Genomic DNA, 25,782 nt, shown 5'->3' on the forward strand with positions numbered 1-25,782 from the left:
TTAGTCTGAGAGCTATGAAGTATCATGCCATGTTATCAGGTACAAAGAGAGGGCTGAGTTGGGTTGAACTTGAATGACACCATTTATCTTACAGTTTAGCAGTAGATATGATGTAATCAAACTTACCAATTTTCTTGTCAACATCATCTTTGAGTTCGGGTTGGACTTCAATCAATTCTTTGCCAGCTGGTTTCAGTCTTTCTACGTCTCTGATGTGTCCATTCAGATCATCATGTACAGCCTGCAATGATAATATTACATTGGTCAAAATATCGTCTAGTGTTTTTTGCCAGGAACAGAAACGTGCAATTTCATCACCAAAGTTCAAAGTCATTTACTGCACTTTTTTCCCTCACCTTCAATTTCTTCAGCTGTTCTTTAACAAGCTCTGGTTCTGCTCCAACATGTTCTTTCAGCAACTTGGCCATTTCCTCCTCAGTTGTCTGTAACCATGGCAACACGTAATCAAGGGTGTCTTGGTATTTTTGATGTTTGTCAACAAGATCGTTCAGTTTCTCGGTGTGTTGGTTACCTTCTGTCTTGAGTTTGTTGTATCTGTCGTTCAAGTCGGTCAACTTGTTCTTGGTTGTGCTGCTCTCTGGAGCTTCTTCAAACTCTTTGGCAAATTGTTTGGGAAGGGCTGAGTCTCTGAAGTCAGCAAGGTCCTTCTTGTATTCCTATGAAGGAAGAATAGTGTAATCAAAATCATGTTTGACTGAAAGGGGGAAAGTTCTGAAGTTAACACAACAAATATCTGTATGCAGGTGTAACAGACTGTGCACTAAGTACATTGTGTTTAAAAATGTATCTGTGTCTATGTGTGTCTCTGTACCTCTGTCTCCCTGTGCCTGTACACGCATATGTGTGTGTATGTGTGTGTGCATGTGCGTGTGTATGTGCATGTGTGTGTGCGTGTGTGCATGTGTGTGTGTGTCTGTGTGTGTGTCTCTCTCTCTCTCTCTCTGTGTGTGTGTGTGTGTGTGTGTGTGTGTGTGTGTGTGTACGTGTCTCTGTCTGTGTGTGTAACCTTATCAATTGCTTGGAGTAAGAAATTTCATTTCTTACAGCATTTTCTTTACCATGACACCGTGAACAGATGAACAGTCTTTAAATACATGATAGAAAGTACTGAAAGCTCGCTAGAATTAATTCTCACAACATACCTTTGCTGTTTCCAAGAATTGATGTCCAGAGATGTTGATGAATTTCAAATCTGCTTTGTGATCAACCACGTCTTCCGTGAAATCTTTCATTTTCTTGGCTTGATCTTTCAAGACATCGCGATCCTTACCGACATCTTTGACCAGGTCATCCAACGTCTTCTCTGTCTTCGTCAACCAATCTTCAAATGTTGCCGACTCTTGTTCAAACTTCTTGACTTCGTCGACTGAACCCTTAAGACGTTTTACTCGGGTCTCAGTCTGGATGATCAAGACATCATATCTTGTTTTCAAACTGGTGATGTTTTCTTCCAACTTGGTCTTCTTGTTTTCATCAAGTTTGTCGCCCTCGGTGGTCAGTAGAGTCTGAGCAGATTGTGTTGCCACGATGACTGCCCTCTGGTGGTCAGTTACATCATCTTGAATTGGCTGCAATGAAATCATTCCCGATGTAAAGATGAATAAAGTGTTACTTTCCAAACAAAATAGTTCAACTTTTTTAAAATCCCAAACTGCATATAATAATTTACCTTGTACAACAAGAGATAACAGTTTAACTTTACAGATCACCTTAGCGAAATTTGCAAAGTTAGAAATTTTGCATATGGGTAATATTTGAACTTGTAAACTAAAGACATAGCACATGTAACATTAGTAACACTACAATGCCCATCACAATATCTGCTCACCCCAAACAATCAACATAAGTCATCTCTCCTGCAGAAAACAATAGGGTTGAACCAAATTATAGACACAATAGGGGTGACCAGGTTAAAATACAGGGGTTTGTCTTACCTTATTTTCATCTAGTTGCTCTGTCAATGGTTTGGATTCTTCTTTCAATGGTTGTTGTGATCCAAGTTTTCTTTCTGTCTCTACAACCCATTTCAAGAGATCTTGAATGACTGTGTTCTCTTCTATAAATTTACCTTCCAAAGCAACCTGTGAGCAAAATTAACTTATTTAAAATCTTGTTCAGAAATATTGGAACAATATCTACTGTGTCGCCTGACAGGGACATTTTTTTACTTTTCTATCATTTTCAAAACCTATAAAATGAACAACACAAAAACTGACCATACTCAAAAACTATGTGATAATCTTTTCTTTATCTGTGGATTGAGTTGAAAAAAATTGGTTTACACGCTAAACTTTAATGTTTCATCTTTTTCAAGAACACTTATTTTTTATTGCAGTATACTGTCGAAAGATTGTGGCAGTCAGCTGACATATTGAACAAGGTGAAAGTCTGCAAAATTCACAAGCTATAATCATGTAGTAAGGTCATATCTGCCTAATACAATTGCATAGCAGATACGACCTTACTGCACTGACGTGACAATATTTTTCATGGTTTTTTTCAAAGGTTTTGGCCGATAAAACAATGCTTGTACTTTGCAGAACTTGTATCCATTTCACAGACTATCAAACACTGAATATTAATATTCACACAATTTTACAGAAACTGTTTGAGATAAAAGATATTTCCTGCAAAATTACCTTCTCTTCTTCCTCTGTCTGTAGTTTCTTCAATGTTTCTTGAAGATATTTTAATCTATCCTGTGACTTCTCCGTAACATCACTATACCCAGCTTTGAGATCATCTATCAACTTCTGTAACTCGGCAACCTCCTCCGGTTTCAGTTTATCTTTGTTGTCCTTCAAGAAATCTTCAATTGCTTTGATGTTGTCATCAACTGGTTTCTTGTGTTCAGTGATGTCATCAACAAGTTTCTGTGTGAGAAGAAAAACAACACTTTCTGATTTAAAAATTGACCCATTCTGAGAGTAAGTCATAATGTGAGAAGAATTCCATACAAATCGGTCTCTGAAAATTACAAAATTCACAACAAAATTATCAAATTTCTGAAAAATATTTTTGAAAATTTAGAGAGAAACAGCATTACTTTTTGATGAAACAAAATGTGACACTGTAACGTGCACTTAATTTCATTCTTGTTACAAACGAAATGTTCATGAAATTGAAAAAAAAAAAAAAAAAAAAAAGTTCTTTTAAAAAATTCTCACATAAAATTGTAAATAAACAACAAGTGAATATTACAAAGTGGCAGAATTTCACAAAAGTTTACCTTGTGTTCATCAAGTTGGTTTGTGACAGGAGCAAGCTCTTGCATGATTGGTGACTGTGATCTTAGTTGCTCTTTGACCTCTGAGACCCACTCTATGATTGGTTGAACTTTGTCAGTCTTGTCATTGAGACCTTTCATTACTTCCAGTGTTTCGTCGAGTCCATTCTGTCTGTCTGTTAGTTTATCTACCAAAGCTTGGTGTCTGTCTGCAATGTCGGCTGCTTTTCGGTGGTTTTCAGTTACTCCTGAAATTATGTAATAAAAATAAGTTTTATATTTACACAAAGTGTTTAACTAATATTTCATTATTATCCTTATTATCCTGCAGAATTGTTTTCTGCGATATATAAAGAGAGAAAAACTCAAATGTGTCAAAAAATCTTCTTGCTTTTATTTGTCATCTTAAATACAGAATCTATCAAAAATTTCACCAGCTTTCTATTTTTGGAGCAGTTGAAAATTCCTCTACATAAATATATGTACCAATCTGAATTTGGTGCTAAAAACAGCTTTCTGGCAAAGCTATAGAAAAGGTTGGTCCTGAACTAAAAGAATGATTTCAGATTAACATTCAGATCTGAATTTGAACAAAAGAATGATTTCAGGTTCAGATTCAGATCTGAATTTGAACAAAAGAATGATTTCAGGTTCAGATCTGAATTTGAACAAAAGAATGACTTCAGATTCAGACTCAGATTCAGATCTGGATTTGAACAAAAAAATGAATGGTTTCACTGGTAAAGATAGTACTAATGTGAGAATGTCGGTTTAAAAAATTTTTGTTTAAACGTCAGCAATGATGAACAATGATATGTACAACTTTCATTCTTCAGTAATTTATTAAAACACTGTACCAAATTTATATCTTATGTCCTAGAAGTCATCAGGGCTAGCTAGTAGTGCAGAAGAAGTCGGAAATTCAAACCCTTTTTGTAATTTTTGCCAAGTAACAGTAACCTACCTTGTAAGAAGTCACCTGGTACCATCTCTTCTGATGGAAGTTGGAAAGCAGGAGCTTTCTTTACTGGTGATTTCACAGGAGCCAGGTTTCTGGATCGTCTCCTTTCTGGTCCCATCATACCATCTCCTTCCATTGGTCTAGTCAGGACATCCAAAGTATCACTCAGTTTCAATATCTCATCAACTTTAGGTTGGAATTCATCAATGTCTTTTCGAATTGGCTGTTGACACAAAAATTTAAAGAACAAAATTTAAAAAAAAAACCCACAGAATTTCAGAAAAACTGCAAAAAAATTTTTTTTATATTTTGCCTTTTCAGTGTGACACTTATACTTTGGAAGTTATTCTTGCACATTCACAGATCTTTCTCAAAGAAAATCAGTACATCATACACATTTCTTGCAGATTTTGTTTGAAAATTATTTTGTAAATTCAATTCTTTATCATGAGTATTTTAAACATACATTTGTTTGTTTGAAGTTTTCAAAGTTTTCTGTGTCCATAGATTTGTCCTATCTTAACAATTAGTATATTTAACTTTTTCCACAGATTTTGTTAAAATTGAGTAGGCTTTTAAAAAAAAGAATCCTTGGCTGAAGATTTCAAAATTACTTTTGATTTTGGTGGAATTTTGTAGAACCATTTCTTTTAATAGTAGGAATATGCTTTAAATGGAGAAGTTTTGGTCGATGATTTTACGAAATTAGTATTTTTTTTGGTCGAAAAGTATTACTCTGGCTAATCCCCCCAAAAAATATAATTTACCTTCTGTTCCTCATCTTGCTCTTCAAGTTTCTTGACGTCCCTAGCAACCAGAGTAAGGTGATCTACCTTATCCTCCATCACATCTAACTTTTCTGAAGCATCTTTCACAAGAGCATTGAATTTCTCATAATATTTCTTTCTATCTTCTTGTTGTCTGTTTCTCCTCTTCAAGGCAGCTTCTAGAGCCTTCCAGTTTTTGTTGACATTGTCGAGAGAAACAGAGACGACAGACTTGTCTTTGGGTTTGGCGTCTTTCATTAGTTCATCTCCCAGTTTCTTGATTGTGTCGTACACTGGTTTGTATTCGTCCTTCTCCTTGGATATGTCCTGAGAAGTAAAAATCAATTTTTTCAATTTTATGATTATAAAATCTTTCTACTATCAGTTTTTTCTGAAATTTTTCACAACCCAATCTCGGAGAAGTGCAAAGTATTTAATATTCTCCGACAGATTGCACCCTACTTCTGAAGCAAATCTAAAAATCACACAACAAAATGACAAGTACTGTTTTTCATTATTACGGAATATGTCTGGGATAAGCTTACAAAACTTTCAATGCCATGACTACAAAAACCGTTCTACTACCAAACTAAAGAGACTACAGTGTTTCAATTTGGTAGCACAATGTTTTTAAAATTACATTTTTAGTTCAATTTTAGTTCAGAAAAATGAACATATCTATTATGGTCAGCCTACATCTTAGCACGAATCCTGACAGAAATAGCAGTGAACTTTTGAATTCTTAATTAATAATTATCAAAAATTGTGAAAAATGTCTGTTTATGCTTACCGTAAGTTTGGCTCCCATTGTTACCAATTCCATACTATCCATCTCCGGCCCTTCCAGAGTCTGGAGTACCGGAATCATCCAATCATCCAGCTTATCCACTTGATCCAGGAATTCTGCCAACTTGTCGTTAAGTTTTTGAAGGTAAGTGTCTTGTTTCTTAGCAGTGGTTGCCACTTTGGTGTATTTCTTGTTTAGGTCGTCTAATTTCTTTTTCAATGGCTTAGCAACGGCTGGTTTACTGCCCTTGATTAGTTTATTAGCAGACGCATTCACAGAATCTACACTAGGTTTGTGATTGTCAATGTCAGCGACAACAACCTGAAACACATCAAAAAGAGGAAAATGCTCACTCCTGGAAACTAGGAATTTAGAAACTAGAAAACTAGAAACTAGAATCTAGAAACTAGAAATTAGAAATCTAGAAACTAGAATTTAGAAATCTAGAAACCTAGAATTCTAGAAACTAGAAATTACATAAAAATTAAGATCAATATAACAGGTCAATGAAACAATGCCATCAGTTCCCATCTAAAATATCTATGAATGTCTGTCAAAGATGTAGAAAATGCCAAATGAAATGGTCAGAACAAAAGAAATATTGACAAACATTACTTTTAAGTAATATATCCCTCATTTTACAATCTATGGAATGATATCAATATTTTTTCAACTACAATAATCAGATCAAAACTCTTGCGCCCTTTTTTTTCTTTTTGGGGCATTTTGCATTTTGCTTAAAATTTTTATCAATACCCATTTTGGATATTGGTAGGAGTTACATTTCACAACTTTCATCTACCTTGATTTCTTGTAGCTGTTCTGGCAGAGTTTCTTTATTCAGTTTGACTTCCTTGGCAGCCAACTTGGTCACCTTGGGTTCAACCACATCCAGCCATTTCAGGAGAGTGTCCAGTCCTTCTTGTACACCTTGTGACTGTGTGAGGGCAGTCTGCAAGGCATTGTTCCTCTCAGTCAGCTGATCTTTCAGTTCGTTGTACTTTTCAACAGCTTCACCTGTGAGGAGAGATTTTAACTGATTTAACAACCTTACTGAAGGGGTATTATTTTGCATGATGTGGTGGGGTACAACAGTACAGCTATATTTATGTGTGGCAGTGTTTGGTTTGTACATGAAAGTATAATTATGTATATGTACATATGCATATATATGGTATATTAGAAGTGTGTGTGTGTCTGTGTGTGTGTGTGTGTGTGTGTGTGTGTGTGTGTGTCTGTGTGTGTCTGTGTGTGTATGTGTGTCTGTATGTGTATGTGTCTGTGTGTGCGTCTATGTCTATATGTGTCTGTGCGTGTGTGTATGTGTGTGTGTCTGTTTGTGAGTGCATACACATGCACATGCTATGTGTGTGTGAGTTATGTGTGAGTGTTATGTGAGAGAGGATATGACTTTATTTGTATCTATAGTATAAGTGTGTACATCATGTGAAATCTGTTCCAATGTTGACTTAATCTCTACAGTTCCACTTACCAACTGTCTTGTCAGTCTGTGGTTTCAGTTCTGGCTGTGTCTCTCCCAGATCAGTGCCAGTGTCTTTCAGTTTATCAATATTCTTGATCTGTGCTATGGCTTCCTCAGTGATGGGCTGTAAAGTCAAAGGAAAGCATAATCACTACCTCAACTAATCACAAATAGTACATTTTTTTTCAAAAAAGACGATGTTATAGTTTGTTTTTATCAGTCTATATAGTGATAAGTGCTGTTCTGGCACAGGAACATGCACATTTGATCAGGTTACCCAGACAAGTGTATAGTATACAGTTTGATGTTCTCCAAATCTTACATATTCTTTGACTAGGTAAATAAAGAATTTTGTCACAAGAAATCAGCTTAGAACAGGTCAGGTAGAGTCAAGTTAGGTCAGGTCAGGTCAGGTCAAGTTATGTCAGGTCAGGTAAGGTCAAGTTAGGTCAGGTCAGGTAGGGTCAGGTCAGGTCAGGTCAAACTGCATCTGTTTAAAGTGAGATCTGATGATCATTTCAAATTGTGCAATAACACATTAGCTGATGTCAGGCAGGTGAGACAAGTCTGGAAAAACCGACATCAAACATACCCAAAAAATTAGAAGTTCAAAATTGAACAAGAAAATGTTATGAACACACAACTATACCAACCTTAATCTTGTCAATTTGTTCCTTGACTACATCAGGTTCAGCACCGACAGGTTCCTGTAGCTGCTCTGTTACCATGACCTCAGCTTTCTGTAACCATGGTATCACGTTATCTACAGCATCCTTGTAGTTCTTGTGTCTTTCATCTAACTCTTTCATCTTGTCGGCATGCTGGGCACCTTGTATCTTGAGTTTGTTGTACCTGTCATTTAAGCTGGCTACTTCGTTCTTGATGGTGTTTGGTTCTGGTTGTTCTTTGAAGTCTTTGTTGAACTGTGCTGGCATGGAGGTGGTTCTGAAGGTGGTCAGAAATTCTTTGTATTCCTGTAATGTATTAAACAAATAAATTACAAACAGTTCAACTTTTTGGCATTGAGTTTTCGATCTGTCCTGGTCGACAATCCTCATCAGAATGACAAATTCCCGACTACCCCTATATTAATGTATCCTCCCTACCCAATTTTTGAAATGAAATGGAATGGCCAAACAAGCAGCAGGAAATAGGTGGATTATACCATTGTATGGACAATGCGGGGAGGATAAGTATCTGTACCTTGACGTGTTCCAGATATTTGTGTCCAGACATTGAAATGAACTTCAGTTCAGGTTTGTGGTCAGCCACTTCCTCGTTCAATGTCTTCATCTGATCCGTCTGTTTCTTGACAGTGTTGGGTTCAGTGCCGACATCTTTGATCAAGTCTTGGAGTGTCTTCTCGGCTCTGGTCAACCATGTTTCGAAACTTGTTTCCTCGGTCTTGAACTTCTGAAGTTCATCCACAGCTGAATTCAACTGTTTGACTCTGTTCTCTGATTGGTCGTTGATGTTGCCGTAGCGTTTGCTCACATCAGCCACATCCTCCTCCAGCTTTTTCTTGTCTTCTGGTGCAAGTTTGTCAGCCTGGGTGACCAGTAAGACTTGTGCACTTTGTGTTTGTACAATGACTGGCTGTTGGTGTGCAATGATATCATCACGAATTGCCTGCAAATTATAAAATTACAACACATGAATTAAACGAAAAATTCCAAAGGTCAAACTTTATTCATTTCCTGTTCTAAAACTTGAAGAGTTCATGTCCTCAGAAGTTTTCACAGGCCAGATTGAATAAACTTTGTCCTCAACAATATAAATATTGAAGAAGAAATTTTATACAACTTGTAGGAATGAGATATAGTGAATGCACGTTTTGGAACATTCTGCAGTAATCAAACCCAAAAATTCTAAAAAAAAATTAAAAAAATTAAAAATTAAAAAATTAAAAATTTTGTTAAAAAAATTTAAAATTCAGATTGTAAAAGCTATTGCAACTTCAATAACTATTTCTCTTGGAGTACAAAACACACATTCTTGCAAACCAGAGCTGTTATTTCTTCCACTACACTTCAAAATAAAGATAAGAACGGTGCCGTAAAACAGGAAGTGGTTTTCAATGATGAAAACACACAAAGACTAAAGACTTGCAAAGGTAACTATATTAACCAGTCCTTGAGTATTTGGTGAAAGGTAAATCATTCTATACCTTATTCTCAGTACTCTGTTCTTTGAGTGGTTCCGGTTCTTCAGCCAATGGTTGCTGAGATCCTAGTTTCTCTTCAGTACGGATTATCCATTCAAGAAGATCCTCAATACCTCTAATCTGTTCAGTGAACTTCTGATCCAACGCAGCCTGTACACAGAGAAATAAAAATTGTCAATCCTCACTATAAATTTTCTTGTAAGATTCATCCATACATTCTGAATACCCTGGAACTGTGTCATCATCAAAACAGTTGGGTACCCTACAGCTATCTCTGATTATATATTTTTACTGTCAAGCTGGCTTGACAAAAATCTTCTAACATTGCTACATTTTATCATCTGGCTCAACAAAAATCTTACTAATAGTGCTACATTTTATCACCTGACTCAAAAAATCTTACAAAGAGATTTCTGTTGAGCCAGACAATGAAATGTCACACTGTTGGTAAGATTTTTGTCACGCCAGACAATGTTTGTTTCAGGTTTCATGACTTCAATTGTAATGTCCTCGTTTCTCTTCATCATCATCATCCCTTTTTCTTTACTTCATTTATTACCTTTTCAGCTTCATCTCTCTCAAGAGTTTCCAACGTAGCCATCAGATATTTAAGTCTATCTTGAGACTTTCCGGTAACATCTTGGTATTTGTCTTTCAGTACATCCTTGAGTGCGTACACTTCGGCTTGTTGCTCTGGAGTCAGCTTGTCTTTGTGGTCTTTCAAGAACTGTTCCGTTTCCTTGACAACATCAAAGACAGGACTCTTGTGTTCTTGAACATCACCAGTCATCACCTATGTGGAGAAAAAATAAAGTCAAAGGTCAAAGGTATAATTCAGTTTGGTTCATTTGCATAGTATTTTAATATTGTCATGCCAACGACATCCAATATTAGGTTCAGTAGGGAAATCTCCAGACAATCAAATTTGGGTAACATTTTTTCATCTGAAGTGTCTTATGTTGTTGATATTATTCTTCAACCAGCACAGGAGACCAAATCTTGATCACTTCAATGAACTTTCTTTTGAAACTTTAACAATCTGTATACCATCCCAGACCTTACTAAAATTACATCAAGCAATAGGCCTTTCCAAAATTTGCCATGGCGGCGCTATACTTCCTGTCTGTGTGTATCTTGGGGTATACACGGTATAGGTTACTTGGTTAATCATAGAGCACTACTGCTTTCCTCGATGTCTGAACAATACGAAAAACATCCTTGATTTACACTTCTACAGAATACCAAGGAACAAAGCTCTTAAAAAACAGTACACTGTGGTGATGATACCCCAATTTGAGTGAGGGCGCTGTATTCTCAATTTCCTGTCTGCAGTCTGCAATGGCAAATTCTAGGTTTGATTCTGATACTCTTAGAATTCTTCCTACCTTTGCTTCCTCAAGTTGTTCTTTGACGGGTTCAATCTTGTCAGCTTTCACTGGTTCCTGTGAATTCAGTTTCTCGTCCATTTTATCAACCCATTCCATGATTGGTTTCAGTTTGTCAGTAGTTTCTGTTATTGCTTTAACTGTCTCCAAAGTATCCTCCAACTTCTTCTGGCGATCTGCCAACTGCTCAGCAACATCACCATAGCGACCATCGATTTCATCCATTTGTCTTTGCACCTCAGATGGACCTGTTACAAAAAAATCAAATTGTCAATTTCTCATTTATCTTTTTTTCATATGTTCTGAACCTCTCACAATTCTCATAATTAAGACATTCTTATTATCATACTGATTAGTCATACATTTTGTATAAGTAATTTTAAAAATTCATATAAATTTGACATATTACTCTGGAAATTGAGGTTTCAAATCACTAAGAGAAGCACAAACTAAAACTATTGTCACAACATGTTGATACAACAGTGATAATCTATTGAATGGACGGTAGTTTAATTATAGTCTCACTTGGGCATCCGACTGAAAGCCAGTTCCAAAAACTTGCAGTGTACTGTTTTGGGACTTCCAATGTTTACACTATCATGATCACAGGGTGATAAGAATCACACAACAGAGGAACCGCTATCACCCACTTGTGTAATCTACCACATTGAACAACAACAGTTTTAGTTTGTGGCTATCTATTAAAGTAAACTAAAGCCTGGATTACAAGAATCATACTTACCAGCAAGAAGCTCTGCTGGTGTAAACTGATCAGAGGGTGCTCTAGCCAGTGCTGATTTCTTGGGTATCTTTTCAGTTGTTAGTGTAGCAACTCTGGATGATCGTCTGTGATCTCTCAATGGTTCAGGTTGTTCACTTGGTTTTGTTAGCTCTTCTAACTCTTCGCCAAGTTTTTGTACTTCATCTATCTTGGGTTTGAAGCTATCCACTTCTCTCTGTAGAGGCTGAAGGCAGAAACACAAATTATTAGGCTTGTTCTCATATGAGTTGTACTTAAAATGAAGGTGGCAATTGAAGCCATACAAGTGCATCCATCGGTTCTGACAAATTCCTTGCTTAAGGCAGTATTTTACCTGTGCACAGTAACAAAGGGAGCAAACCCTTTTGCAATTTCTGTATGTTCTCTTGACAAAATGAAAGTCATTCCAACCACTTCATTTCATACAAAATGGTGTCATAAGAGTAATCAACCACCCAACCCAGTAGTTCTTTTCCTGGTCTACAACCAATAACTACAGAAGATACCCCCTTGCCCTCCCCCTCAGGTCTTACAAGTGTCTGACCCTTCTTATGGAATTCTAGGAAGAATGTTACATAGATGTACAACAGGTATTTGACATTAACAGTATTGTTATGTGCACTCAGACCATATCACTTATGTTGTAGACCATATCACTTATGTTGTAGACCATATCACCTATGTTATAGGCCATATCACTTATGTTGTAGACCATATCACCTATGTTATAGGCCATATCACTTATGTTGTAGACCATATCATCTACGTTGTAGACCATATCACTTATGTTGTAGACCATATCACTTATGTTAAAGACTATATCACCTATGTTATAGGCCATATCACTTATGTTGTAGGCCATATCACCTATGTTATAGGCCATATCACTTATGCTGTAGACCATATCAACTATATTGGAGACCATATCACCTATGTTGTAGACCATATCACTTTGATGTATGGTAATTCTCTTACCTTCTGTTGTTCTATTTGTACTTGAAGTGTTATCACATCTTGTGCCACTGGTTCAAGTTCAGCGTATTTGTCTTCAACCTTTTCCAACCACTGTACAGCCCCTTTGTATACACCATCAAACTTCTCATGGGCCTTTTCTCGGTCTGTCAGTTCTTGGTTCCTGAAATATATAGCCAATCAAGAACTTTATGTTAAGTGTAGTTTACAATGGGCTAGGTGTTGTTTATTCTCTCATGATTGTCTGTGTGGTTGCTATGGTTCTAGTCATACATGTACAATGTTTGTAAATAAACAGTTTTCAAAATTTCAAAATCTTCAGTATTTTTATTTCAGTCCTACAGGTGTACATGGTGACAATTAGCACTTTTATTGAATTGTGAATTCCGACTCGCAAAGTGTCTGCTTAATAGCGACAATCACACGATGTCATGTACACAAGTTCAATAAACGAACTTCATTCATTTAGGGCATGGAAGGGGTCTGGCATCTTTTTTGGTCAAGCTTTCAAAAACAAACATTGTGATTTGATGATGCAGTTCTCCTTACCGTTTACTCAGCAAGTCTTCTGTGGCAAGCCAGTTCTTGTCAAAGTTATCAAGTGCATCAGACACTGTCTTCTTATCCTGAGATTTGGGGTCTTTCACTATCTCTGTACCAAGTTTCTTGACTTCCTCAAAATCAGGTTTGTGTTCATCAATTTCACGACCGACCGTCTGTAAACAAAAAAAATGTCATCAGTTTTTGTGATTGTATATGTGATGTCATCAGAATTTGTGATTGTATGTGATGTCATCAGTATTTGTGCTCATGTCATATCATTAGAATATGTTGTTTTTTTACAGCCAACATCCTTAACACTTCTCATTTCAAGCAAAATGGAATAATCCACACATAAAAGAATAGGAACAGTCCAAATTTTACAGAAAGTAGGGGTGTAAAAAGCTCAATAATACTCACCAACAATTTGCTTCCCATTTCTAACAATTCCATTTTATCCATCTCTGTACCTTCCAGAGTATCAAGGGTTGGTAGCAACCAGTCTTCCAAATCATCTGACTTTTTCAGGAATTCATTCAATTTGTCAAGGAGATCCTGTAGGTAGTCCTTCTGCTCTCTGACAGTGGTGTCAGCTTTGTTGTAACGTTTGTTGATGTCATTGATCTTGGCTTTCAGAACACTGGCCTTAGAGGGCTCTGCTTCAGCAAGCAGCTTCTCAGCATTTTCATTGACAGTGTCTACATTTGGTTTGTGGCCCTCAATGTCAGACAACACAACCTGAAAATCAGGGGGCAGAAATTAGTTAGTTTGCTTTTTGACAGATTTTTAGAAAAAAATTGGATTTTTTAGAAAATCTGAGTAAAAAGTTCACACATATATCATTTATCATTAGAAACTTTATGGCAGAATCTGTCGATCATTTGAATTTATTTTTAAATTTTAACAAGAAAAATCATTTTCGACCAAAAAAAAAGTTCCAACTTAAAGTCTCTATACCTTCACTTCTTGAAGTAATTCAGTTATTGGCTCTTTCCTGACAACTATCGTCGTGGTAACAATTCGTTGGACTCTGATTTCAACCTCTTCAATCCATTTGATGAGTGTGTCTAAGCCTTCCTGTACCGTTTGTGACTGAGCAAGGGCGGTCTGTAGGGCATTTGTTCTGTCTGTGATCTTGCTGTCAAGTTCGCCATATTTGTCAACAACAAAACCTAATACAAGGTAGAATGTTTCAAAAAGATTAGAAAATACACAAATATAATTTTACAAAGGTGAGAGCTGATAAATCTTGTAAGTTGTTGATAAATTGTTATTTATGACTCCTTAACATGTTGAATATTTGTCATATGACCCCTCTAGGCTGTGTAATTTCCAACAATACATAACACAGTCCAACTTGACAGAAGTGCACAATTTTCAAATGTTAATTTTTAAGCATACGTTTAAATATGGCAAAATCAAAAGCATGGCTTTAATATGCCTGACAAGTCTGAAATACCAGAAACTCATATTGCATAAAGGTTTTTATTCTGGTGATTATATTTTCAAACTGAATACAGCAGTGTTACTCACTCAGTTTCTGTTCAACTTCAGGTTTGAGTTCTTGTTGTGTTTCAGCCAACTCCTTGGCAGCTTCCTTCAGTCTTTCGACATTCATGGCTTGAGATACAACGCCCTCGTGAAGAATCTGATGTAGAAATACCATGCAAAGTTGTATTAATACACAGTTTTTAAGAAAGTGTGGCAGCCATTGATTCAGAGTAGGACGGCAGTCTTCCCTTCAGATGGCATTTTTGACAACCAAATCAAACTGAAGATATGTCTGGCAAGTATTTTGACTTCGGTTGATTAGAAATTACTGGGATAACACTGAGATTAAGACATTGGTACAAATATTACTACAAAACAGGGTGACTATTTAACTATATTTGGACTAACATGCTAACTGGGTTTCTACAAAGGAGGGAAATTATGGGATGCATGCAGGGTTTCTGCAATGGAGAAAAATTATGGGATACATGCAGTTATTGTATGCTAACACAATCCACACAGGGACATTATGACTAATAACACAATCTGTCACAAAACAAAAACTATGATATTTCTATCATTACAATCATATTTCTTAATTTACTATTACCAGGTGATAGAACATACTACATCAACATTATTACAAGAATTATGTAGAGTTATACAGCTATGATTTGCCATCATTTTTGATATCGCACAAGGACACGCTGACATTCTTGTACCATACATGAAATTACACGATCCAAGTCATTTCTCAAAAATTTCGCGACGAGAGTACATTTTTGTTTATTTTCGTGTTTGGTATAATTGTATATACATACAACGAAGGTGAGTTTTCAGTAAAATTTGCCAATGAACTGATGCTAGCAAAATTTAATGCTGTATGTGTTATCACTGTAGAAATCTAGAATGTTACATTTACAACACACACAAAAACAGCGATACATTTGCTTGCTCATGGTAAGCAGGAATGGGGCAGACTCCTTGCAAAATGTAATTAGCATCGATAATTTACTGATAATTTACATCGATAATTTACATCGATAATTTACTGTTTACTGATTAGAATGCTACATGGTATAAGAATCAAGTACGGCTGTTTGGATTACATTATAAATTCCACAAATATAAACTGATCGAAACATCACCTGAATCTACATCAGCGACACCCCCTGTTGTTGTTTGTATCAATTTTATTGTTGTTTATACTTTATTTGTCATTGCATGAAATCTTTACTTAATTCACGTCACTCAAGCAAACGTACCGTTGTTTTTTCTCGAGTTGTATAAACACTTTGACTATGATGGTATAATTTTTTTTTTTTCTGAGCATTTTTTTTTTTTTTTTCTATTAGAAAACTAAATAATACAGTCAAAGGGGGTAGGGACATGCACTTGGGGTGGGGTGGGGAGGGATGCTGGAATACTTTACTGTATTACAAAGTTTACTAAGTAAGATTACTGTACACAAACACAATACACATGTAACTAGAGAACAAATGGAAAGAAAAATTGACGGTCTGAGAATGAGGAGTATTAAGATCTAATCAGTTGAAAAAATGAGTACATTCTAAAAGGGTACACAGCAAGAGAAAAAACAAAGAATGCAATACAATGACACGGTAACATTTCAACAATGACTTCACAGCTAACATATACATGCATAGCGATGACAGTATGTCTGCAATTCCTACCTTGCTGTCATTATAGTCGGCCTTCAAGACAAGAAAGAAGAAAACCAGAACAATGTTCAGAAGAGGAAGGCAAGCAAAAAGATATGTATGCACAACAACGTGAAAAAAAAAGGTACAGCTAAAATGGTATGTTCATTACAAGAGAAGTCAATTCCATACGATTTGTTTGACTTTGAGAGCATTCTCCCCAAGAAAAGTAAGAAATTCATAGAAAAAAAGTTAGAAACAGATCAAACGAGAAACTGAGTAAAATGATGAGTTACGCCCTCTAGTGGTATAAATAAGAAAGTGTTGACCCCTTTGGGTCACATGACAATCAATGCACTTTCAAAGTTGACAGAAATGTTCTTTGGTAACCGTAAACTGCATCTCAGTTAAGACTTATGGTAAATTGTCATTTACGACACGCCTCCATTCTGATTGCACGTCTTTATACTTGGGAGACAGCAGTTTGTAGACCACATTCACTCATGTTTAGAACATTAACAACCAAAATCTGTTTTTTCAAAACACACTATTACAAACACGCTCATACATACAAAGATGGAGTGACTTTCATCCAGCAAAGTGAAGATTGTGTTTGTACCAGTTACTCCTAGTAATGGTTTCCAACAAAAGCAAGGATGGGGGAAAAAAAGTGAGTAGCATACATACCTTGGTTTTGTCTAGTTGTTCACGAACAGCGTCAGGCTCTGCTGCAACAGGTTCCTTCATCTGTACAGTCAGTTGTTCTTCTGTCTGCGATAACCATGGCAACACCGCATCCAAAGCCTCCTTGTATTTGATGTGTTTGTCAAGGAGTGCAGCAAGTTTTGTTCCTTGGTCATGGCCTTCAGCCTTGAGTTTGTCGTACCTTTCATTCAGTTCTGTTAGTTTGTCTTTGATGACTTCTGTTTCTGGGTTTTCCTTGTAGTCTTGGTTGAATTCCTTGGGAAGGGTGGATTTACGGAAGTCCGTGATGTCCTTCTTGTATTCCTTGAAAAACAATAAAAATGTGAATTTGAAGAATAAGATGCCAAACTTATGCTAGAAATTTTATCTGGGTAAATCAAAGATTACTTTTTTAAGTCCAAACTGTGCATGTTAAGATGCACAGGACTGTAATTAAATGTATTAAACTTGTAGTTGTGGTTATACCTATGAATCTGTGATGATCAGGAACATAGCAAGAGTCTGGGAAACCAAGAACTACATTTATTTGTAGTAACAATGATGTGGCATATGTTTACAACTGTGAGTGATTCATATTTATCAAGGGAATGTAAAAAAAATTCCCACAATGCACCATTCAAGATGGTGGGTAACACAAAATCACTATTTGTATGGACGACACTGAAAGTTTAACCATGTCAAATATTTGAGTAAGATAACGTTTTCAAGATTTTTTTCTGCCAAGTATGGCTCATTTTGGCTTTATATCAGTCTGTCCCAAAATCACAATACAAACATTAAAACTGTTGAGAATCCTGGGTAAAAGTCAAATATTTACCTTGGTATTTTCTAAGAATTTCTGTCCAGACATTGTGATGAATTTAAGATCAGCCTTGTGGTCAATAACATCTTCATTGAATTTCTTGACCTCATCATTCTGTTTCTTCAAGACATCAGGCTCCTTGCCAGTCTCATCCACCAGTTTCTTCAGCTCCGTTTCTTTGGTAGTCAGCCATTCCTCAAACGTCGTCGTATCCTGTTCAAACTTCTTGACGTCGTCAACGCCAGATTTCAGCCACTTGACGCTAGTCTCGGTTTGGATGGTGACAACCTCGTAGCGTGATTTGAGGCTGGTGATGTCACTTTCAAGAGTCGTTCTGTCTGGGTTACTGAGTTTGTCTCCTTGGAACATCAGGAACTGTTGTGCTGATTGTACAGTGTCCTGTACTGGCTTCTGGTGTTCTGTCACGTCCTTTTGGATTGTCTGTCATTGCAAAAAAGAAAAAATATTCAAAAATTTCAGAAAAATCATATCATATTTGAAATGTCAAAATCTTAGCTGGTACTAAAATAAATGACCTTAAACTCTGACACTATTTTCATTTCTATTTTGTTTTTGTAAAAAATTAATTATACATTCTACTTCTAAAATTGCTAAAAAGAACAAAAAAAAATCTGTAACTTTTGTGGCTAAAAGTTGTCAGGGCTAATAAAAAGTCAACTTCATTTAAAAAAAAAAAAAAAAATTATCATCACAATTTGTTCCTTTAACTGAAGATAAAGTTCCTCTCTAACTCAGACAAGTACCAAAATGGCGGTGGTCTATTGTCTGTACTTGCCACAGCCACATAAAATCTACGAATGTTACAGTTTTGACAGAAACTTTCCATTCATTTGGGATTTTTTTGGTACAATTTTTTGTGCTGGGAATAGCTCTCAGCGATTTCCATTTATTACTAGTCATTTTAGTATTCAGAGTATTTCAGACTACCAACCTTGACGTCATCATACTGTACAGTCAGTGGTTGAGACTTCTCATTCATTGGTTGTTGAGAACCCAGTCTTTCTTCTGTCTTCTTGATCCATTCCAGAATATCACCAATGTTGGTAGTCTGTTTGGTCAATTTCTCATCCAGTGCAGCCTACAACAGAAAAATAAACACATTTTTTAAAAATCTACCTACAATTTTAAACAATTGTGTTTGATCATAAACATACTCCTGATAAATTTTCATAATTTTTTCATTTCGAAAACATTTTTTAATTGTAATCCAAATGAATAGTACAAAATGGCAAATATGATGAAAATATTATGTAAATGATATGCAAATAATCATATTTGCATAAAGACAAATTTCACTTGATATTTAAGAAATCTGAATAAACTTTACCTTCTCAGCTTGTTCAGTTTCTAGATGTTGTAGAGTGGATGTTAGTTCCTTGAGACGATCTTTAGACTCGTCATCGACAGTGGTATAAGATTTCTTCAAGTCGTCCACTGTCTTCTGTAGACTGGCTTGCTGGATTGGATTCATCTTATCTCTGCTGTCTTTCAAGAAAGTTTCAGTGTCTTTGACGGCCTCATTGACAGGATCCTTGTGAGCATCGATATCAAATTGGACATCCTACAATGGAACAATAAATAATTCATTACTGGTGTCTCATTCATCTAAAATGCAAATTTGAAGTAGCGCAGGCAAACTGAAGAAACTTTTACTCCTAAAAAATTTAAAATGAAAATAAGAACAGAAATCCAAATATTCATAAAGTATTCCTCCATTTCTAAAACTAAGCATTGACCATTGATCTGACCTTTGACACAGGGTATAAAATGTGTTGTCTAATAACGCTCAAACAATAATTTGTACATTTTGCCTAGACATCTATCAATGGTTAGTTGTAAACATTAGTAAACGGAATACTTCACGATGCATAAAAATGCTTTTTTTTCCAGAAATATCTCCAGAAAGATTTCCAGACATTGACAAAATTGTGTTGAAAGGTTCAGCAGAGATTTTTGAAAATGTAAAAATCTTTCTATATATTTTCTACCGGCTTAAATTTAAAATAAAATCTTGAAAACAAAACTTTTTAGTCATCCCCATTTACCTTTTGTTCAGTAACTTGTACCCTCAGAGGTTCAATCTCCTGTTTGATTGGTTGTTGTGACTGTAGTGTTTCCTCCACTTTCTTCACCCATTCAATCATTGGAGTCAATGTGGTGGTCTTCTCGTTCATACCCTTGACGGTTTCTAGTGTCGTGTCTAGTTCTTCTTCACGCCCTGTCAGTCGGACGTTCAGTTTGTCGTATCTATCCTTCACTTCGTCAACCTGCTTCTGTGTGTCACTTTCTTCTGAGAAAACGATTGGGAAGTCAGAATCGTTATCAGCCCCCCAAAATCCACACTTGATTGTTTATAATTGATGAACCCCCACCCCACCTCAACCTCCCCCCCCCCCCCACCCCATTCAAAATATTGATCACTTTAATATACAGCAAACTCAAATAATCCCAAAATAAATCTGAGTATTCATTTGTACATTGTCAAAGAAAGTCAAATTCATAATAAAAATGTCCAAAATATGTCATGAAAAATTTAAGGATATTAACAGCTACTCCGGAATCTTGATTAATTATTCCAAACGACTTTAATCAAGTTAACAAATATATTTTTATTATATTTTTATTTATTTATTTATTTATTTATTTTTTTTATTTGTTTGTTTGTATATATATTTATTACGGTAGTATTCAAATGAGAGATATTTAACAACAAAATCATATTTAACGACACTGTAAATCAACATAATTAATAAATGTATAAAATTTCATTTTCAACGTCGACTATAGTTTTGTAATATGATTCACAATTTATTTGGAGACTATTAACTCCAAATTGACAATAATACCTCCACCATGATTTTCACACAGATCCCTTCACCTCCCAAACAATCAAACAACACAAAGACCACCTCCCGTCCAATCACCAATCAGTTTCGTGATGACAGAATGCATAAAAAGGGGGACCACTCAAGTAACAAACGTGAGATACACACTTGTGCTCACACTGGGGCATTGTGGGATGTGCTAGTGGAGTACAGAATGGGGTAACTAGTGGAATTGTGGGACATGCTGGTGGAGTAAAGAACAAGGTAACTAAAGGAATCATGGGACATGCAGACAGCCGGGAACAAGGTATCTATTGGATCAGATCAACATCTCAAACAATACAAGACAAGACCCTTCACAACCATAAAACCACTCGGTGAATTTAAAGTATTCCTAATTTTTCCCTTTACATTAGCAGTCAGCCTTGCTTTCAGAAAACGATAGAATTCATTTTTTAGGTTCAACACACAGCAAAGAGATTTTAGCATGTGATGCACAGAAAGATAAATTGAATTTGCATAACCAATCTTATAGCATTTTGTGAAACTTTTTTTTTTCATTTCATTTCGAAAAAATAAAGTGAACAAGGTAATTTAAAAGCAACAGAGAGTGTCAGCCAACTATCTTGAAGGTTTTTTAACGAAAGCATGACATAAAAGAAAAGTTTTCACTCTTAAAATCCAAGTGAGGTGATTTAAAATTTTTAAGAAAACAGCTTCTTAAATCATTTATATATGACATATGCAAATTAAGCAAGCCGTTTACGATATAAACATGGCATACGCATGCAGCACACATTTTTAAAAGATTTGTGAACTTATCCATTGAATCTATTTACTGAATCCATTATCCCAAGGAATGTCAAGGAAAGAGTGAGACTAGATTGATCTGATCCAGGATTAGTGTTTACAGAGAAAGAATATTCACCAGGCAAGAACTCGTCGCTACTCTCACCCTCCGAGCGACGACGTACAGCAACCCTCTCTGGGGTTTTCTTTGTTGGTACCAGACCAGCAACTTCAACAGAACGTTTATGAGGTTCAGCTTTTTCTGGTTCTTCTGGTGAGGACAGTTTGTCAAGTTTATCTCCAAGGTCAGCGACTTCTTCAATTTTGGGTTTGTAGTCTCCGATTTCCTTCTTAAGTGGCTGTGAATAAATTTATAATTGTTATGGTTCAAACAGTCACTATGAAATAATGACAAGAATTTCACTTAATCTGGAATATTCCTTGAAAATTGGAGTAGTCGTTCATCATGTCAATAGGAAATGCTGGCTAAATTTTTATAGCATGAAGTTTTTTTCGTCATGTTTCGTTTTTGAGATATCTGAAAAACCATGCATTATCAGTGTACACCAAAATGTATCAACATTGTCATCAATGAAATCATACATTTGTTATGCAATTGACACGTTCTATTACAACCTGAGAAAAAATACCAATGCATCTGCTTGTGTGTGGTAAGCAGGAATGAGACAAGGTACATTAAACTATGAATAACACAGGAACCAGGATCTCACAACTCTGTTCACTGATGGAATGCTACATGGTAGAACAATTGAGTACGACTGTTACTGTTACATTATAACTAGATATAAATGAACTGATAAAAGCATTACATGAACCTACATCAAAGGCACCCCCTGTTATTTTTGTATCAGTTGTATTGTTCTTTTTACCTAATTTGTCCTTGCCTGAAATCTTTCCATGGCTCACTTCATTCAAGCAAACACACCAGTGTTTTTTCACAGGCTGTACCAAGATATTGAAGACCTCTCATAACACCATGAAATTAGTATTAATTCATTAGTAGTCTGTTATTAACAGAACTCTCTGACTATCAAAACCTCTACTACCTTAGTTTCATCAATCTGCTTCTTCAGTGTATCCTCTTCAAACGCCACTGGTTGTAATTTACTAATCTTGTCTTCTGTAACGTCCAAGAATTTCGTCGCATCTTTGACAGCACTGGTGAATTTTTCCTGTGCTTGTTGTCTCTCCTTGACTTCATCATCTCTCTTCTTCAGAGTGTCTTCTAAGGATTTCCAATTCTTGTCAACGTTGTCAAGAACAGTAGAAATCACTTCCTTGTCTTTGACGAGTGGTTCCTTCAAGATCTCACTGCCAAGTGTCTTGATGGTGGCATATAAGGGTTTGTTGTTATCCAGCTCCTTGGTGATTTCCTGTCAAGTGAAACAGACATAAAAATTTGATTTGAAAAATGCTCTGTAACTAATATAAACTTATAAATATATATGTTATGTTTGAGAGAATTGGAGACCCACTGATGAAGAAGAGCTCATTACCCTCTAAATATTTGGGTTAGAAATGTCTAGTTTATGAAAAGATTACCTATACACAAAACATGCATGCACTATCCATCACCACAGTCAAGATATCTGAAGTCTCAGAGGTAGTTGGTAGTTAGAGGTGGCAGGGTGTTCCTTTTGAAAGTGGCTATTTCTTAACAAACACATCTAGTACGTCAGTGAACAGTTATGTTTGTTGACAAATTTATATATTACTGTGCACTGATTATCTCATTTATCTTCACAACTCACTTTAATAACTTCCATTCCTAAAAAGAATAATATTATACTCACAGAAATTCTAGCTACAAGTGGAACAATCTCCATTCTGTGTATATCTGGTGACTCCAGGAATTCCAACGTTGGTAGCATCCAGTCTTCCAGGGTATCCACTTTATCCAGGAGTTCAGACAGTTTGTCTAAGACACCCTGTACATTAGTTTCTCTCTGAGTGATAGTATCTGAGATAGTAGCGTATCGTTTGTTCAAGTCATCCAGTTTAGTCTGAACGTCTTTGGCTTCCGACAGCTCACTGTCCTGAATTAGATGCTTTGCTGATTCATTCACTGACAGTATACTGGGTTTATGACTCTCTACATCCAGAACGATAACCTAGAAATGATGCAATGAAGATAGAAATGGTTACAAAAAAAATATGGCAATGAGGCTTATGGTTTTCTATGTATAGGAGAACCTAGAAATGGTGTGAGCACGACCTAGAAGTAATGCATGAAAAAGCAGAAACAGTTATAATAAAATATGACGAGGCAGGTCTATGAATTTCTGCACCTGGAAGTACAACCTGGAAAACAAGCATGTTAGCAGAAATGGTTACAAAAAAAATGTGGCAGTGATAAGGCTTTGGTAGGTCTGCAAAGCAGCAGCCCCAAATGAAAAACAAATCATACATATTTGTCTAGGAGCTTTGTCTCACCACACCCACACATATTAGATTAAGCAAATCTATAACTGTTCGATGCATTAAAAGATTTGGGCAAGACATTAAAATTTGTTCAGGTGTACTTTTAATTATAATATCACCATGTACGCATAAAAAGTGTATGAATTCTTTCCAATGCATGTTGTTTTTTTAAGAAGTCGAAAAGTCAACTTCAAGAGTCTGGGTAGACATTGACAAGTGTACTACATTAAATTCAGAAGCCAATGTAATTATTGACTGACTGCAGTATACTCAAATACTTCAAAGGTTTTATCTTCTGATTTGGTTACTCAATACTAATTGAGAATTTGTTGACAAAAAAGATCTTTAAGTAAAGACCTGATACTGGTGTTTTGTGACTAGGAATCTAGTATATCTATTGTGCTGGTTTCACAGTCAAATACAAAAGTGTACACAGTTTACTGAAGGCGTTTACTTGTGAAGTGGACTGGGTGGTCACAGCTCACAGAGACATTTTACGATAATCCTTTCCCCCAAAACAGCATTATACATTTGTTTGTATAGCAGTCTCATACAGTTGCCAACTTCTTTTTTTCACTTTGTGAATGTTTGCTCATACATGTAATTCAAATCGTTTGATTTGCTGTACTGAGAAATGCATACTAACTGTAAGACTTAGGATGAAAATGGTCTGATCTGGGGTTGGGGGGGAGAGATGCTAGGTCAGAGGTCATGGCAATGTAAATAACAGGTCAAAGGTCATTGTTCCAAATTACAAAATTTGAAATTCTAAAATTACAAAGCCAACCAGGTTAGGGTCAGTAGTGCAAAATCAATAGGTCATAGGTCATGAACTTTGACCCTACTCCTTTACCTTTATTTCTTGTAGATATTCAATTAGCACTTCTTTCCTAGTGACAATCTCCGTGGTAACCACTCTCTGCACCTTTGGTTCGACATCATCCAGCCATTTGAGAAGTGCATCCAGTCCATCCTGTACACCCTGTGACTGTGTGAGGGCAGTCTGTAAAGTGTTACTTCTGTCGGATACCTGTACTTCCAGTGTGTGGTATTTGGACTCTGTGTCGGTCAAAGTCTTGTTGATGTCATCTTTGAGATCAGGTTGTACTTCACTCAGATCTCGACCAGTTGTCTTCATCTTGTCGATATCTCGTACACGGGACACCAAATCGTCATTCACACCCTGCAACAAAAACTTTGTTTTAGCATTTGAAAGAAGGTCTTGAATTCATCATATACATACATTCCATGTTTCTTAAAAGTCCAGAAAACTGTTTTGCTAAAAAATGAAATTTGTAAACTTTCCATTTTCATCAGTACCATTTCAAATACTTAGTGTACACAAAATTTCAGCCATATTCAAGTAGAGAATATATAATGTTTTCTGATTGGTCACTGGAAAAATCTGAGATTCATATTAGCCAATCAAATACCATGTTACAAGATAACTTTCAAAAACACAAAACAAAAATCTGATTTGACAGGGCTGATTTCCCATCATACCTTGAGTCTGTCAATCTGTCGTCTGACAGCCTGTGGTTCTGCACTGACTGGTTCCTGTACTTGCTGAGTCACTTCCTTCTCTTTGAGTTGTAACCATGGCAACACAGAATCTGTGGCATCCTGGTACTTCTGTTGTTTATCTAAGACCTCTTCCACTTTCTCAGTGTACTGCTTAGCAGTTGCTTTCAGTTTGTTGTACCGATCGTTGTCGCTTGTAAGTCTTGTCTTGACAATGTTGGAGTCTGGCTTTTCAGTGATTTCCTTGGCAACGTGTTTGGGAAGTGTGGTCGTTCTGAAATCTTCCAATTCCTTTTTGTAATCCTACAAGACACAAAAACATAACATACACATTGTTAGACTTACCAAATCTTATAATAAAGAAGACACTTTGGCAACAACAACAACAAAGGTATTACTTTGGGTTACTTTTTGTCCTTTTTTGTAATTTTTAAAAAATTCTTGACAATTTCAATTGGC

At 36.0% G+C, this 25,782-nt stretch overlaps 1 protein-coding gene across 13 annotated transcripts in view; it reads right to left on the bottom strand.

The window, feature by feature from the left end:
- The window catches only part of LOC144445939 (uncharacterized), a 287,770-nt gene that overhangs the window by 97,038 nt on the left and 164,950 nt on the right, over positions 1–25,782 (bottom strand). For 12 of the 13 annotated variants that reach the window (XM_078135586.1, XM_078135585.1, XM_078135589.1 and 9 more), the window contains 32 exons: positions 25,306–25,626; positions 24,656–24,985; positions 23,175–23,492; positions 22,428–22,754; positions 21,500–21,719; positions 19,792–20,036; positions 19,074–19,307; positions 18,678–18,824; positions 17,741–18,166; positions 16,906–17,226; positions 14,600–14,714; positions 14,024–14,238; positions 13,487–13,804; positions 13,076–13,242; positions 12,530–12,689; positions 11,537–11,759; positions 10,795–11,042; positions 9,969–10,202; positions 9,413–9,559; positions 8,449–8,874; positions 7,899–8,219; positions 7,255–7,369; positions 6,565–6,779; positions 5,766–6,083; positions 4,976–5,302; positions 4,212–4,431; positions 3,251–3,495; positions 2,661–2,894; positions 1,956–2,102; positions 1,164–1,589; positions 357–677; positions 127–241 (listed from right to left, as the gene is read on the bottom strand). In XM_078135586.1, the coding sequence (XP_077991712.1) occupies positions 127–241; positions 357–677; positions 1,164–1,589; positions 1,956–2,102; positions 2,661–2,894; positions 3,251–3,495; positions 4,212–4,431; positions 4,976–5,302; positions 5,766–6,083; positions 6,565–6,779; positions 7,255–7,369; positions 7,899–8,219; positions 8,449–8,874; positions 9,413–9,559; positions 9,969–10,202; positions 10,795–11,042; positions 11,537–11,759; positions 12,530–12,689; positions 13,076–13,242; positions 13,487–13,804; positions 14,024–14,238; positions 14,600–14,714; positions 16,906–17,226; positions 17,741–18,166; positions 18,678–18,824; positions 19,074–19,307; positions 19,792–20,036; positions 21,500–21,719; positions 22,428–22,754; positions 23,175–23,492; positions 24,656–24,985; positions 25,306–25,626 (8,146 nt within the window). The remainder of the gene's footprint in view (positions 1–126; positions 242–356; positions 678–1,163; positions 1,590–1,955; positions 2,103–2,660; positions 2,895–3,250; positions 3,496–4,211; positions 4,432–4,975; positions 5,303–5,765; positions 6,084–6,564; positions 6,780–7,254; positions 7,370–7,898; positions 8,220–8,448; positions 8,875–9,412; positions 9,560–9,968; positions 10,203–10,794; positions 11,043–11,536; positions 11,760–12,529; positions 12,690–13,075; positions 13,243–13,486; positions 13,805–14,023; positions 14,239–14,599; positions 14,715–16,905; positions 17,227–17,740; positions 18,167–18,677; positions 18,825–19,073; positions 19,308–19,791; positions 20,037–21,499; positions 21,720–22,427; positions 22,755–23,174; positions 23,493–24,655; positions 24,986–25,305; positions 25,627–25,782) is intronic. The other variant, XM_078135584.1, reaches the window with a different exon arrangement.

The sequence above is a fragment of the Glandiceps talaboti genome, chromosome 14 (genome assembly GCF_964340395.1).
Source record: "Glandiceps talaboti chromosome 14, keGlaTala1.1, whole genome shotgun sequence".
NCBI lineage: Eukaryota > Metazoa > Hemichordata > Enteropneusta > Spengelidae > Glandiceps > Glandiceps talaboti.